General features: G+C 50.6%; 3 protein-coding genes across 3 annotated transcripts; 1 reads left to right on the top strand and 2 right to left on the bottom strand.

Annotated features, from left to right (window-relative positions):
• Window positions 1–3609: 3609 nt before the first annotated feature.
• Window positions 3610–4248, bottom strand: BDP81DRAFT_44665 (uncharacterized protein). The gene has a single exon (XM_060592088.1). It carries the CDS (start codon window positions 4135–4137, stop codon window positions 3754–3756), a length of 384 nt encoding a protein of 127 aa, XP_060443664.1. The 5' UTR covers window positions 4138–4248; the 3' UTR covers window positions 3610–3753.
• Window positions 4249–4879: 631 nt separating this feature from the next.
• On the bottom strand, window positions 4880–6949 carry BDP81DRAFT_44681 (uncharacterized protein). The gene is made up of 5 exons (XM_060592106.1): window positions 6683–6949; window positions 6379–6569; window positions 5952–6253; window positions 5688–5801; window positions 4880–5584 (listed from the first exon to the last, which is right to left on the bottom strand). The coding sequence occupies exons 2-5, from the start codon at window positions 6539–6541 to the stop codon at window positions 5021–5023; spliced, it is 1143 nt and encodes a 380-aa protein (XP_060443663.1). The 5' UTR covers window positions 6542–6569; window positions 6683–6949; the 3' UTR covers window positions 4880–5020.
• Window positions 6950–7685: 736 nt separating this feature from the next.
• On the top strand, window positions 7686–8390 carry BDP81DRAFT_44660 (uncharacterized protein). The gene has a single exon (XM_060592082.1). The coding sequence runs from the start codon at window positions 7888–7890 to the stop codon at window positions 8281–8283; it is 396 nt and encodes a 131-aa protein (XP_060443662.1). The 5' UTR covers window positions 7686–7887; the 3' UTR covers window positions 8284–8390.
• The last annotated feature ends 4054 nt before the right edge of the window (window positions 8391–12444 follow it).

Here is a 12444-nt window from a genome sequence, read left to right as displayed (position 1 = left end):
TTTGGGCGGGTCGCGTGGTCGCAACGGGCTCGCGAAGGAGAGGAAACGTCGATGTTCGAATCAAGACTGACGAAGTCGTATTCCGGGATGGCTTCCTCGTTATAATTCTACCGTTTCAAGTGACCTTCTCCCTTCAATTCGCGCCGTGTCTCTCCCTCTCTGATGAGTATGTAGTCGTGTGTTTCTGTGGGTGCCAGAGGATCGTGGTCGAGTGGTTCGAAGGGGATGTCTTTCCCCAGTTCGTGCCCAGTAATGTAGTCGCACGTCGATCCTCCTCTTGTAAGATTCCACAAAAAAATTAGCCGTCCGTCGCGCAATTACAGCTGGGGATTTTGCTCTTGGTCGTTGGTCAGGGTTCGGGGTATCGTTTCGGTCTTCGTTATCGGGAGTGACGTTGAATAAAATACAGGCGGATATGAAGAAGGTAGTCCGGTTAATCGATGGAGGAGATGCTCACGGCCAAGAAGCAAAAAAGAAGAATAAGGTAGAATCAGAAGAGTAGACGCGCACCAAGGAGAACGGCCGTTGTGGTGAAGGGTTTGGAAGGAGGGAAGAAGAATGACGAAAGCGCAGACTTGGAGGAGGGGGGCACTTGGGGGAAATTGGCGAGAGACATACAGCCGTCAGGAGGTAAGCACCACAGAGAGTCACTTCTTTCCTGCAGCTGTGGTAACTTGGCTTGGGTGCTTGGTAGGGGACCAGGGGTATTCGTAGGGGGAGGGCACATTACCTAAGGCAAAAGAGTCCGGGGCCGTTTGCCAAGTGGCTGTGCCAAGGGTCAAACGGAGCGGACGCGCTAAGATTACAGGGCCGCTGACGACGGCGGCATCCAGTCAGCAACGAGATCCCTCCCGCCTCCGGCACAACACAGCGCCGCCCTTCAGGGGTTCTCCCTTCACATGGCCCTTTCGTCTCGACTTTTTGGGGCCTTTGGGGCTGCTCAGCCGTACCAAGTACACACAGCCGTGGCGGCGTGGACAGCATCAATGTTCAAATCACCAAAGCAACTCCATCGACCAACATCGGATGCTTCAATGCAAAGAGCGTCACCGCCTCGTTGCGATCAGTGCCGGTTACCGAAGGCATCTATTTGCAGCATCATCTGCCTTGCCTTAGGTACCTACCTTACCGGCTCATCTACGCTACGCCACACTTCCCAACATTGTAAAATCAACATCTTCTTGAGACTCGAGAGTACGTCGTAGGGGCAAATGTGAACGCGTCACTCGTACGGGGCAATCTCATTACCATCTCTTATTTCAATCTTTTTTTCTCCGTACTGCGTCGGGCTATGAACAGGGATCCAACGCCAAACACCCGGGCTACCTCCCCCCCTTCCCTGGCACCCCTTCCTCAAATCTTGTCCCTCCCGCGCGGCGTTTTAGAATTCGGAAACGAAGGAGAGCAGATAAAAAAAATTCGATCCCTACCGACGGAGCACCTATTTACCATGTTCGAAGGCTTGAACGAATAGCACAATAAAAGCACTCTCATCCGCTGCAAAAATCCCCGATACGACCACCGCGGATGTGCAGCGGGTGCGCACGCACAGCGGCACGATGGATTCGCCCGCCAATGCACTGATGCAGGGACTCGACCTCGATCAACCTCGAGCGCACTCGATCAACGTCATTCTTTTCGTCCGAGCAATTCTTCTGTCGCCTGCACAGCAAAACTCTCCTTCGCGCCGCCAGCGGCAGATCAAACACACGGCCCATCGCAATGAGACGAACACCGGACGGACTGACAGATGCGATGTCACAGGCCTCCCAAAGAACGGGGGAAACCCGATGCAGGAACAAAATCGAGGGAGGAAAGTACGTTCACATTTTCCACTACCTACCAATTCGTACGGACAGGCTACGGATACATACCCAGCATCGTGATTCTGCCTCACTCATATTGAGTACCGCGGCTCCGGGACCACGACGACGAAGCAGAAAAAAAGTCAATGCCAACATGCCAAGCCCGCCCCCATGTTCCATTCTTCCTGGACTCCAGGCTGGAGACGCGACGACATCCCACTTTCCGCGCACCCATCCGCCGTCCGCCGTACGGAGACAAATTCCCCATCTACGGATATCTCAAAATACTCTCTGGCCAGGCCTATGAGATTGAGGCTATTCCCACATCGTCAGCCACAATTGAGGCGCGGTCGTCGTATACCATACAGCCCTGGCCGACAGTACCGTGGTTCGCAATTCCAGGTCAATCTCATTTTGCTCTCCTCTCTATCAAAAAAATACGAGTCAACCCAACATTGCCGGCTCGTATTACTCGTATACGGATACCAACCGCGTATTTCTCTCCCATCAATCATCCCCCCCTAGTCCTTTCCCTTCTTCATATTTCATGATCCAACGAGCAAACAGCATATCCTGTACAACGCATGCAGCGTGCCATTCATTACATGTGTTGTTCGTGGCCCTTTGTTTGTTTCGGTAGGTATTCATTCCCCCTTCTCATCTTACCTTACCTATGCTCAATGTCTCTCACTCCCGAAACTCAGTTTCGGCTGCGACTTTGTACCACCAACCTAAAACGCCCCCATCTCGAACAACAATCTCACCACTGTTCAGCCCCAAAGCCCCAAATGACTTTTCCCCCTCCTCCCCCGTCATCCAGTTTTGTTTCGAAACATGCAGCCTTCCATCGATGCCCCCAAAATCCTCCCTCGCTCCCACGCTCGATGGAAGTATGCTTATCCCACTTAAACATGGACGCCTCTAAATCGCCATAGGATGTTCAGTGCAGTCCAAACGCCTACATAGTACCTACTCGATTGTTCACGTGAAATAGGGGGGGGAGGATAGTGCCACCATCGACGCCTCCTTTTTTGGAAGCGACCCGCGAAGGAACGCGTCGGATCATCAAGAGACTAATGCTCTAGTGCAGCCAGTCCGCTCCGAATCCTGCATACTATTTCGCGCATGACGCCAGTCCGTTCCGTCCAGCGGCTTCGATTGAGCCTCATTTCAAACCTCCGATCCGAAATACTAGGAAAAAGGGGAAGATCTACACTACACAGGAAACCAGCAACACAAACCCCAACATACACATGGAATCATCAGATCACGTCCTCTTGTTAAGCATCAACTAGGTCAGCCTACTAACCTGTCCCGTCTGTCACTACGACAGAACGTAGACCGGACTTTGCTGTAAATCAACCATCAACTCCGACAGCCCACAGTCAGCAACAGCCAGGCATGTGAAATGTATCCGTATTTCCCGTATCAATCGCAATTACGGTCTCCATTCATTCCACACACCCCCCGAAATCCAGAATCCAGATAATCAGATCATACCCACTCCGAAATCCCTCCACCTCCTTCTCCCATCCAAACGACATGAACGCTAAGCTTTTTCGCAAACACCCACCTGAATCTAATGAAACAGCAGCACCTAACCACGTCCACCTACCTGCCCAAATTCTCTCGAGTCTTTGACGCCAAAATTACCAATGACATCAACACGCAGGCACGCGCCTCCAACACTTACACACTCCAAAGAAAACACTGCCTCTCGACTCCTACAGTCTGAGGCTCTAATGATGAAACCAATCTCTGTTGTTCCTCCGTACTTGTACACTTGATGAAAAAAAAAAAAGATCTCCACATCCAAGAGTTGCGATCGACCGCGCCCTGCTTCCGCCCCCCGGCCGCTAACCTATCCGCACGGCTTCCGACCCTCCATCTTCCACCACCCTCTACACAACTATCCCATAGACTCTAGGTTTTCAGTAACACACAAGCGTTAAGATACACACACACGCACAAACAGAATCCTTCGGCAACCTTGTCCTCCAACACTGGGCCAACACTGGAGCAGGCTTTTACGCGAACAATCACAAGCAGTTGGCAAGAGTCCGAATCCCTGTGCCCTGTATGCCCTGTGCCCATTCATAGCCATTCGTTGCCATTCGTGCCATGATTCAACATGTGCTCCGTCCACCGTTGCAGCGTCTATCCCCGTACTCCCGTATCCGATACGCACACACAATTGAGTCCCCCGAGCCTTGTTTTTTTGCCGGCCCCGGTCCGATCCAGCGAGAAGGAGGGTGCCCGAGACAGCGGCGGTTGTTTTCACGCGAGACTCATGGTCATTACTTGCCTGTTGTACACCGTATGGCGTAGACATACATCATCTGTACGCGTTCAATTGTGATTATGATTGAATGTCGCAACTAGCTATAGAACTTTTCTTTCGCTCCAGTGACCATTGTGCACAGTCTCCTGTTTGGTCGCCCAAGACATCCGGTGACAGGCTGCACAGTCTGCAACCTCGACGTGATGTCTCCATCTTGGGCTCAGCTCGACCAGCTTCGTGCAACATCCGCAGTCCCGGTTCACTCTATTACGTGTCATGGATGCATCGTCACCCATAAGTGTGTGCCCATTGGAAAGAGGAATGGTGCCAAAACCGCTACCATTTGTAACCAATCTCGCCCATCCAACCGTTGTCGACTTCTGAGTCGTCTCGCTGTTGGCTCATGGCCCGCTCGTGTATGTACAAATGCCGCCATCATTATATCCTGAGGGGCTAAGAGTCGTACCTCGACTCTCGTACCGGGAAAGCAGGGCTCTTCGTCTATGATCACTGGGCTCGGCCTAGTAACGATAACCCGCCGATTTTGGGCTTCGCCTGTGGGCTGTCGTCGACGCCCAAACCACCAGTTGAAAGGAGGAGATACAGAATCGAAATTATGGCAGCCGTCGTCCCCTGCGTTCGTGTTGCCCATGTGATGTGTTCGTGTTCGTGCTCGGTGGCCTGATGCTCATAATGTACTGCGGCGGATGTCGATCTTAACTGGTCGACCTTATCACACCCGGTGTTGCCGCGAGGGCCCCCAATCCAGGATCCTTCTATGCAGAGTCGTGAAATGAATGGAAACGCCGTCCTGGTATCTCAAAAACGCAATGCGAATACCGAAAATTGGTACCTGGACCGAATTCGTGTACGTCGTAAACGAGTGCATGACATCTCGTCGTCTTGGTCCGCCCGATTGTTCCATCGACTTTCATCAAGTGTCAGGATCCGGGTTGGTCGCCCGCAAAACCGGCTGGTGAACCTTGCGGGAGTAATCTTGGTCGTCGCGTAGGGTGTTAATACTCTCTGCACTCTTGTTGTGCACGTAGAGACCTCTCGGGAGAGGGTCCAGGCGAGGGTCGTGAGCGAGAAGGCGGCTTCGGCGATGGTCGCTTGAGGCGTCGGGATCCCATCGTCCTCCATCGACGGTAACAACCATTTCGGGGTTTCGTGGCGAGCCGGTCATGCCGGCGGAACTACCCCGGTGGCTGGGCTCGTCGTACTTGTCATTCTCGTTTTGTTGTTGTCTCCGACGTCTGAATAACAAGAAGAGTCCCAGTCCTGCAATGGCCACGACCGCGGCAATAACACCGACCACGATTCCAACAACAGCACCGGTGCTGGGTCCATTTGACGATGATTGGTTCCCGGGCGTCAGTTCGGGAGCCCCTGTGGCTCCTTCGGTCCCCGTCGCAGTCGGCGTGACGAAGATGGTTCTCACGGTTCCATCGGCTGTCACCGTTTGAACCGTCGATCTCGGTTTGCTACTACTCGAAGTCTAGAATTCCAGTCAGCGTTTGCTCGTGCCAGTGACACACCCCCTCATTTATCAAATGCAGGTTTACGGGCACGGCATGTTGTTGGGACTTTTGAGAGCATACAGTTGTTGTTGACGTCGTCGTCGTTTCCGGGTCGGGCGTGACTGTGTTCTGAATTGTCTCAGTTTTTACTTGTGTGATGATTTGTACGGTTGTTGCAGGCGGGGCCGGGGATGCCTGGTTTCCAGACGATTAAGCCAAGGCATCACACGTGGTGGAGGTGAGACGACGGAGTCTGGGGATGAGGATCGGGATCGTGTAGTGGGTGGAGATCACGCAGAATCACGCATGCAATTCACGATACATGGCGAAGGGGAGTGTACTCACTTGTTGTGCGGTAGTGCTGGCCGCTGCCTTGGACGATGACGAGCTGTCACCTCCGCTGCCGGCAGTGCTGGTAGGAGTCTTTGCCAGCGTCAGGTATCCGTAGTAGTTGGGCCTCGAGCCGCAGTGCTCAATATCGTAGCCGGGGCAGATGTCGTTGCATTTGTCGCTGACTCCAGCTTCGCTGGACGCGGCCGGCGCGACATCAGAGCACCAACAGGATTGCCACTGGACAATGGCAAAGGCATAGTTCTTGTCTCGACAGAAGTCGGTGCAAAGTCCATTCGTCTGCCACGTGCTGAGGTCTAGAGAGATAAATTAGCTATTGTGTACGGCTAGGTAGTGGAAACGAAAAACAGCGCTGGTCGAGGATGTTGAAAGCCTCGGGCAGTGCTGCCATATCATGTCTCCTTGTGAGGTTACAACATACTTGCGCTCATGGAGGCCGTGTTCGTATTAGAGCAGAGGTTCTGCGTCAATTGTCGAGGCATGAGGATTTCGGGTTCTGGCGCAGCCTGTGCCATCGTCGCCCATGATGATAGCGCCAAGGCGAAGATGCCCAAGCATCTCGTCGTTCGTTCGGTGAAAGTCATGATAGCTACGTCTCCGTGGACGATTGTACTGAGAGATTTTCGGTCAGCATAAACATTCAAGATTGAGGGGGTAGAGGTAGTTTTAGGTTCACAACATAACCTCGGGGCCAATGGCTGGGTTTCTCAGGACTCTGGACTCACACTTGCTATAGTCAGACGCTCACGGGGCTGACATCTGACGTCTGGATCGGTCGGTGGGCGGCGGGAGGAAAGGTTAAAAGGTGCTCCCAAAGGTAAGATGCTGTGCCTGTCCTACACGACCACGCAGGCAAGCGGGAGACCGCAGGAGTCGTCGACGAGGACCTTGACTTTCGTCTACAGCTGGTCCAAATCTCGGGGATCGATTCTTCTTGCTTGGAGCTGGGAGCGAGAAAGCCGCAAAGAACGTGCCGACTCGAACGAAGTTGAAGCCGGGAGAGTGAGAAAAAAGAGGATAAGAAGGTAAGCAGGCCGGGCCGTGGCGTTTGGTACAAGATTTGTTGGCGCCAAGTGTGGATGGGAAAAGAGGGCGAAAGGGTTCGGATGTGAAAGCCCAAGTGAACGCGGCGAATAATTACTGGCAGCCGAGAGTAGCCAAGCACCGACCAGTGACTGAGATGATTGCCCCTAGAGACAACTAGCGTGATGATTGAGGATAAGAATTGGGGACCTTTTGAGACAAGAGCAACGAGACGACCGGGTGCGCAAGAGTCCGAGTATAATTATGGTCCTCCTTCTTTTAATAATGAACAGCGTCCTTCTTTCCTCGATTAAGGTGTGGCCTGAGGGTAAAGGATGCGCAGGGTCTGTCAATCAGTCAGGGCTGATGCTGTCTTGTCGTCCAGGAGGTTGTCGACCTTGGGATCTGGTCGCGGTCCGGTTGGGGGAGGGGACAAGGAGGAGGGAAGGAGGAGAAGGTGTGGCGGAAAAAGGTGAAGTGAGGGTGATGTTGGAGAAGTGGTGATGGCCAGGCAGCCCCGGGTAGAAAAGAAGCAGGCGCCAAGAGGAGGGAAGCGAAGGGAAGGAGGCAAGGCCAGGGAAGAAAGTGGACAAGCGAGTGAGGTGGAATTGGTGGTTGGTGCCGAGCAGCAGCAGCACGCAGAATGCAATTTGTAAGGTATTAACTGGTATCTGCAGCTACAACGGCATCGGCAGCAGGGTAAATGCAGCAGGCTAGCAGCAACAGGAGCTAGGAATAAGACCCAAGACCCAAGCAAGCAAGGGCCGGGAAGGGAAACGAGAGACTGGGTGCAGGCAAGAGCTGCAGCGAAGCGATTGTGGTGGTGGTGGTGGTGGTGTATTCCCTCTCTGTACGAATAGGTACGAACACAGAGAGATTTGTGTCTCTCTTTCGCTTTTGCCGGGGGATGCTGGCTTCACCAAGTTCACCAACAGAGACAAAGGTGCGAAGGCGGAGGCGGAGAGCGGTGGGAACACTGGGAATACTCCGTACGGAGGAGAATGAATCAGTTGACGATAATGACAAAAAAGCCGAGGAAAACGAATGGAGTCTAGCTAGGCAGGCACACCGTAGGCTTAAGAACAGGCAAGGAAGAAGAGAGAAAGAGAAAAGATTCCAATATCGAAAAAGAAGGTGGATCAAGGAAGACGAGTTACAGGTAAAGAGGCAGAAGCCAGGTCACGGCTGCGGGTTGTTTTCTGGGAGCGAGAAAAAGGTACCTAGGGATTGGGGGGGTGTCACGGTGACTACGGATACCGTGGATGATCATGAATTGGCATGGGGAGTATCAGTAGAAATTTAGAATGGCACAATTGGGAAATCCGAGGAGGACGAGGGGGGAAAGGGATTAGACGCTAGGGACGAGACGGTGATGGTGTGGATTTCTTGGGAAGTTGGGATGGAGATGGCAACTGCCTGCAAGACGAATGAGGCGAGCACGAGCCGAGCAACGACCACCAAAAGCCAACAACGACGCACGCAGACACTGGAAGCACCTGCCACCAGCACCAGCAAGTTGCAACTTTGGAAAGCCCGATGGGCGGGTGGTTGGAACTTGCAGAAGGATAGAGAAAAAGGTGGATTTGACGTGACTGAAGCGGGGCCATCAACCAGGACCAGGCAGGAAGTATACGACCCCATTTGATTGTGACCAGGACCAGGAAGGAACCAGGACGGGGGTGGCTCTTGCTTCCAAAGTCCATAGTCCACTGTCCACCACACACTCACCTCAGCTCACCTCGATCACGTTCTCTCTCTCCTCTCTGTGTGTTTCTCTTACTTCCGCTCCCATTTCCATCTCAATTGCACCCAAAAAAGAGAGGCCATCCCATTCTTCATCCGATTGGGTGTGCCAATGGCAATGTCTTTCTCTCCAAGAACGGAGTATCAGAGTGGAACACGACAGCTGAGAACCCAACAGCATGACCCAGTGGATCATCCTCTCGCATGTTGTGCGCTACGCCCGCGTGCAAGCTTGCGAATGGCCCGCCAGAGACAAACTCGGCGATGGTGGCGGTCGATGGAACATGCTCAGCGACAAACCACAGCCGCCTTGATACGTGGACGCGTGCCCCCCATAACACCTAAAGCTACGGATACTAAGAGACGCCAGAAGAAATATCAAAGACCATCACCACACTGGCACACACGCACATGGTACCCAAGTATGTGTGTAACGACGTTGTAACTTCACCGTTGCATTCGCATCCAATCCGGATCAGTGGACGGCCGTCCGGCCATGAGCCCTGCCATTGGGATAGGAGCAATTGCGCCTCCTGCCTGTCTTGTGAAAGCCGCGAGCTAACAAAGATACAGAGAGCGATATACCGACTATGCCACTTGTGTCGAATTGCATAACAAGCATTTCCTCACGACACCACAACTTACGCAACGAGGAGGCAAAGTGCGAATAGAAGTCAATAAGAAGGGACTACGGTACTCTCGCCTTGCCCATATGATGCTCGCCGACCCTTCGCCGTCCTCGCCAACTTGGACCTGGTTTCCCTGACTCTCTAAACTGCCCTACGGCAGGGGGATTAATTATCTCTATCGAGTGCGTCTCTACGGCACCCCCATGCTCCCTTTGCGCCTATCTATTAGACTATCTCTAGTCAGCGGCTTTATTATTTTACGGGCTAGCCAGGGTAATTCGCTTTAATCTTAATTTTATATTAATGAATAATAAAGTTAATTATTTTATAAGTTAACTTATATAAGAGTAAATTAATAAATTAATAAAAAACACGCTTTTATTGTTATTTTAATTATGTATGACTATTAGATCTATTAACTTGTTATTTAGCTGAGCTTTTTTATATTTGTTCTTAATATTTAATTTATATACCCCAAAGATTTAATATTTAAAAGACTAAGAGGTTAGAGGTAGGCAAAAAGAGAAAAGATAAATAAGTTGAAGTACGAGTTGGGATAATCAGAGAATTAATTGTATTGATGATTATTCTATGACTTAGAATATTTACTAAAACTCTAAAACTTATACTTGATTAGTACTATAAGAGTTACGTACTTAAGAAGTTACATGGTAATAAGAGGCTCAATACTACGCCCGCCGCAACTTGTCACTGTGAGAGCGTAGCCACATAACGCAGAACAAGGAAAATGATGCGGAGTCATCATTATCGAAGCTTTTGCTTTGTGCCACAGTTGGTTGCCTTGACCTTCTCGTAACACTCAACCGAAGTACGTATCTACTCAGATACAACGCTTTGTACGCACGTACAGCCCGAACGTAAATATGCTTTACATATACATGTTAAAGCGCCGACAGGCACATATGCCCGTATAAACTTAATAATAAATGCTCGGACTTAAGCACCACATGTGATTACATGTGATTACATGTGATTACATGTGATTACATATGATTACATGTGATATTTGTATTATATATAGACTACACTTTCCCACCATATCATAGAATAATCATCAATACAATCGATTCTCTGATTATCCCAACTCGTATCTCAACTTATTTACCTTTTCCCTTTTTGCCTACCTATAACCTCTTAGTCTATGTTATGGTGAGAAAGTGTAGTCTATATATAATATAAATATCACATGTAATTATATGTAATCACATGTGATGCTTAAGTTCGAGCATTAAGTTTATACGGGCATATGTGCCTGTTGGCGCTTTAACATGTATATGTAAAGCGTATTAACGTACAGGCTGTACGTGCGTACAAAGCGTTGTATCTCAGTAGATACGTACTTCGGTTGAGTGTTACGAGCAGGTCAAGGCAACCAACTGTGGCACAAAGCAAAAGCTTCGATAATGATGACTCCGCATCATTTTCCCTTGTTCTGCGTTATGTGGCTACGCGCTCATAGTGACAAGTTGCGGCAGGCGTAACATTGAGCCTCTTATTACCATGTAACTCCTTAAGTACGTAACTCTTATAGTACTAATCAAGTATAAGTTATAGAATTTTAGTAAATATTCTAAGTATGAAGATACTGAAATCTTTCTAATTAGTTATTATTTAAAGAAATTAGGTAAATATGCAATTTAGTATACAATAAGAAAATGCGCGGCTGACTGATATGCGCGGCTGACTGGTAAACCACGTTATAAAATTAGGGCATAATTAGATTATTTATATTTCCTATATATATAGTTATATATAAAACCGCTTATTAAAGATGGTCTAGTAGGTAGTCGTAAAGGGAGCATGGGGGTACCGTAGAGACGCACTCATCTCCATCTGACGGACAATCAGTGAGAGAGATGCCAAATTCATAAACCCCCCACCGAGGTCGACACGACATCCCAGTCACAGCAGAACAGCCCAAGGAGTCCCGCTTCGCGCGCGCCCGGTGCATCCATCCCGAGCTCGACCTGATGTAGCTTAGACTGGCTGTGGCTTCGTGCGTAGCGCACAGTATTCGAGCTTGCAGGGGTCTCGACGAACATCCAAATCAAACGCAGCGTGCGGACGGACCGACAGAAGTGCCCGATAACGAACCAACGATGCGGTTGTGTGAGTGGATGAGCAGACGCGGCGTCCGTCAATCTCAATCTTGCGTTCCTTCCGCGGCCGTGTCGAAATGACTGAGAGTCTGTCAATCCCATCAATGCTGTCTAAGCGGCAGGCATCGCGGCGGCAGCCAAACGTTTATTACCGCCGCCAACTCCCTCTTTCTTGTCGTTGTCCACGATGAACAGTCTGTCATTCATCTTTCTTCCTCCATCGAAGAGTCTCGGACTTGAGTGAGAGACTCGAATGGGTGACGGATGATCTGTCACTCCCAAGATGCACCTCCAAGAACCCCCTGCTCCTCTCCCCCTGCTCTTAGCACACCCCTGTCCCCCTGAGCCCATGTTGAATGTCATCACTCTCCACTATCAAGCTCCATAAAGCACAGACCAGCAAGCGCTTGCCTTCTTTCGTTTCTCTGCTTGATGATAGGTGGATCTGGCACAAAAACAACATAAAAAAACAGCGATACGGATGGATACATCATACATGTCTCTCTGGCCGCTTGTGCCGTGCCTGGCAACATAAACTAGGTATCCGTAGACATGTTTACCCAAGAGGCATGATGCCTGCATTCCTTGCTGCAGCCCGACATCTTCTCAGCTGCCTTCAGCGGTTGTCTCTGTCTCTAACCCAAAACCTCTCCCTTTCCCCTTCCCCAAAAACCTCCAGCTCCAAATAACCCAAAACTCCCGGCGCAACACCAGCTGAAGCCAAGCGCTGGAACAGCGACAGAGTTCTCCCCCCACAGCGATGATCTCGTCGCTAAAACACCAGACACAAGCAAGGGTGGGCGCCTCCACGGATCCAATTTACACTGCCAACTTTGGAACATCCTTTTTTTTTTTTTTTGCTTTACCGCCCGCCATTGTTCTCACTCATTCGCTCATTCAATCGGTGAGGGATGGGTGATTGGATACTCGATCCGCCTCGAGTGAGGCAACACAGAACAACACACACAATAC

This window comes from Colletotrichum phormii, assembly GCF_030913505.1.
Source record: "Colletotrichum phormii strain CBS 102054 chromosome Unknown BDP81scaffold_13, whole genome shotgun sequence".
In the NCBI taxonomy this organism is placed as follows: Eukaryota; Fungi; Ascomycota; class Sordariomycetes; order Glomerellales; family Glomerellaceae; genus Colletotrichum; species Colletotrichum phormii.
This window is presented reverse-complemented; position numbering and strand designations above follow the sequence as displayed.

What these genes read in the sequence shown, in the direction of transcription:
- BDP81DRAFT_44665 (XM_060592088.1), bottom strand. Translation starts at nt 4,137, where the DNA reads ATGTCTACGCCATACGGTGTACAACAGGCAAGTAATGACCATGAGTCT.
- BDP81DRAFT_44681 (XM_060592106.1), bottom strand. Translation starts at nt 6,541, where the DNA reads ATGACTTTCACCGAACGAACGACGAGATGCTTGGGCATCTTCGCCTTG. An exon ending in CACGGCCTCCATGAGCGCAA is followed by an intron (nt 6,254 to 6,378) that starts GTATGTTGTAAC and finishes TTATCTCTCTAG; the next exon opens with ACCTCAGCACGTGGCAGACG. An exon ending in CCAGCACTACCGCACAACAA is followed by an intron (nt 5,802 to 5,951) that starts GTGAGTACACTC and finishes TCTGGAAACCAG; the next exon opens with GCATCCCCGGCCCCGCCTGC.
- BDP81DRAFT_44660 (XM_060592082.1), top strand. Translation starts at nt 7,888, where the DNA reads ATGCTGGCTTCACCAAGTTCACCAACAGAGACAAAGGTGCGAAGGCGG.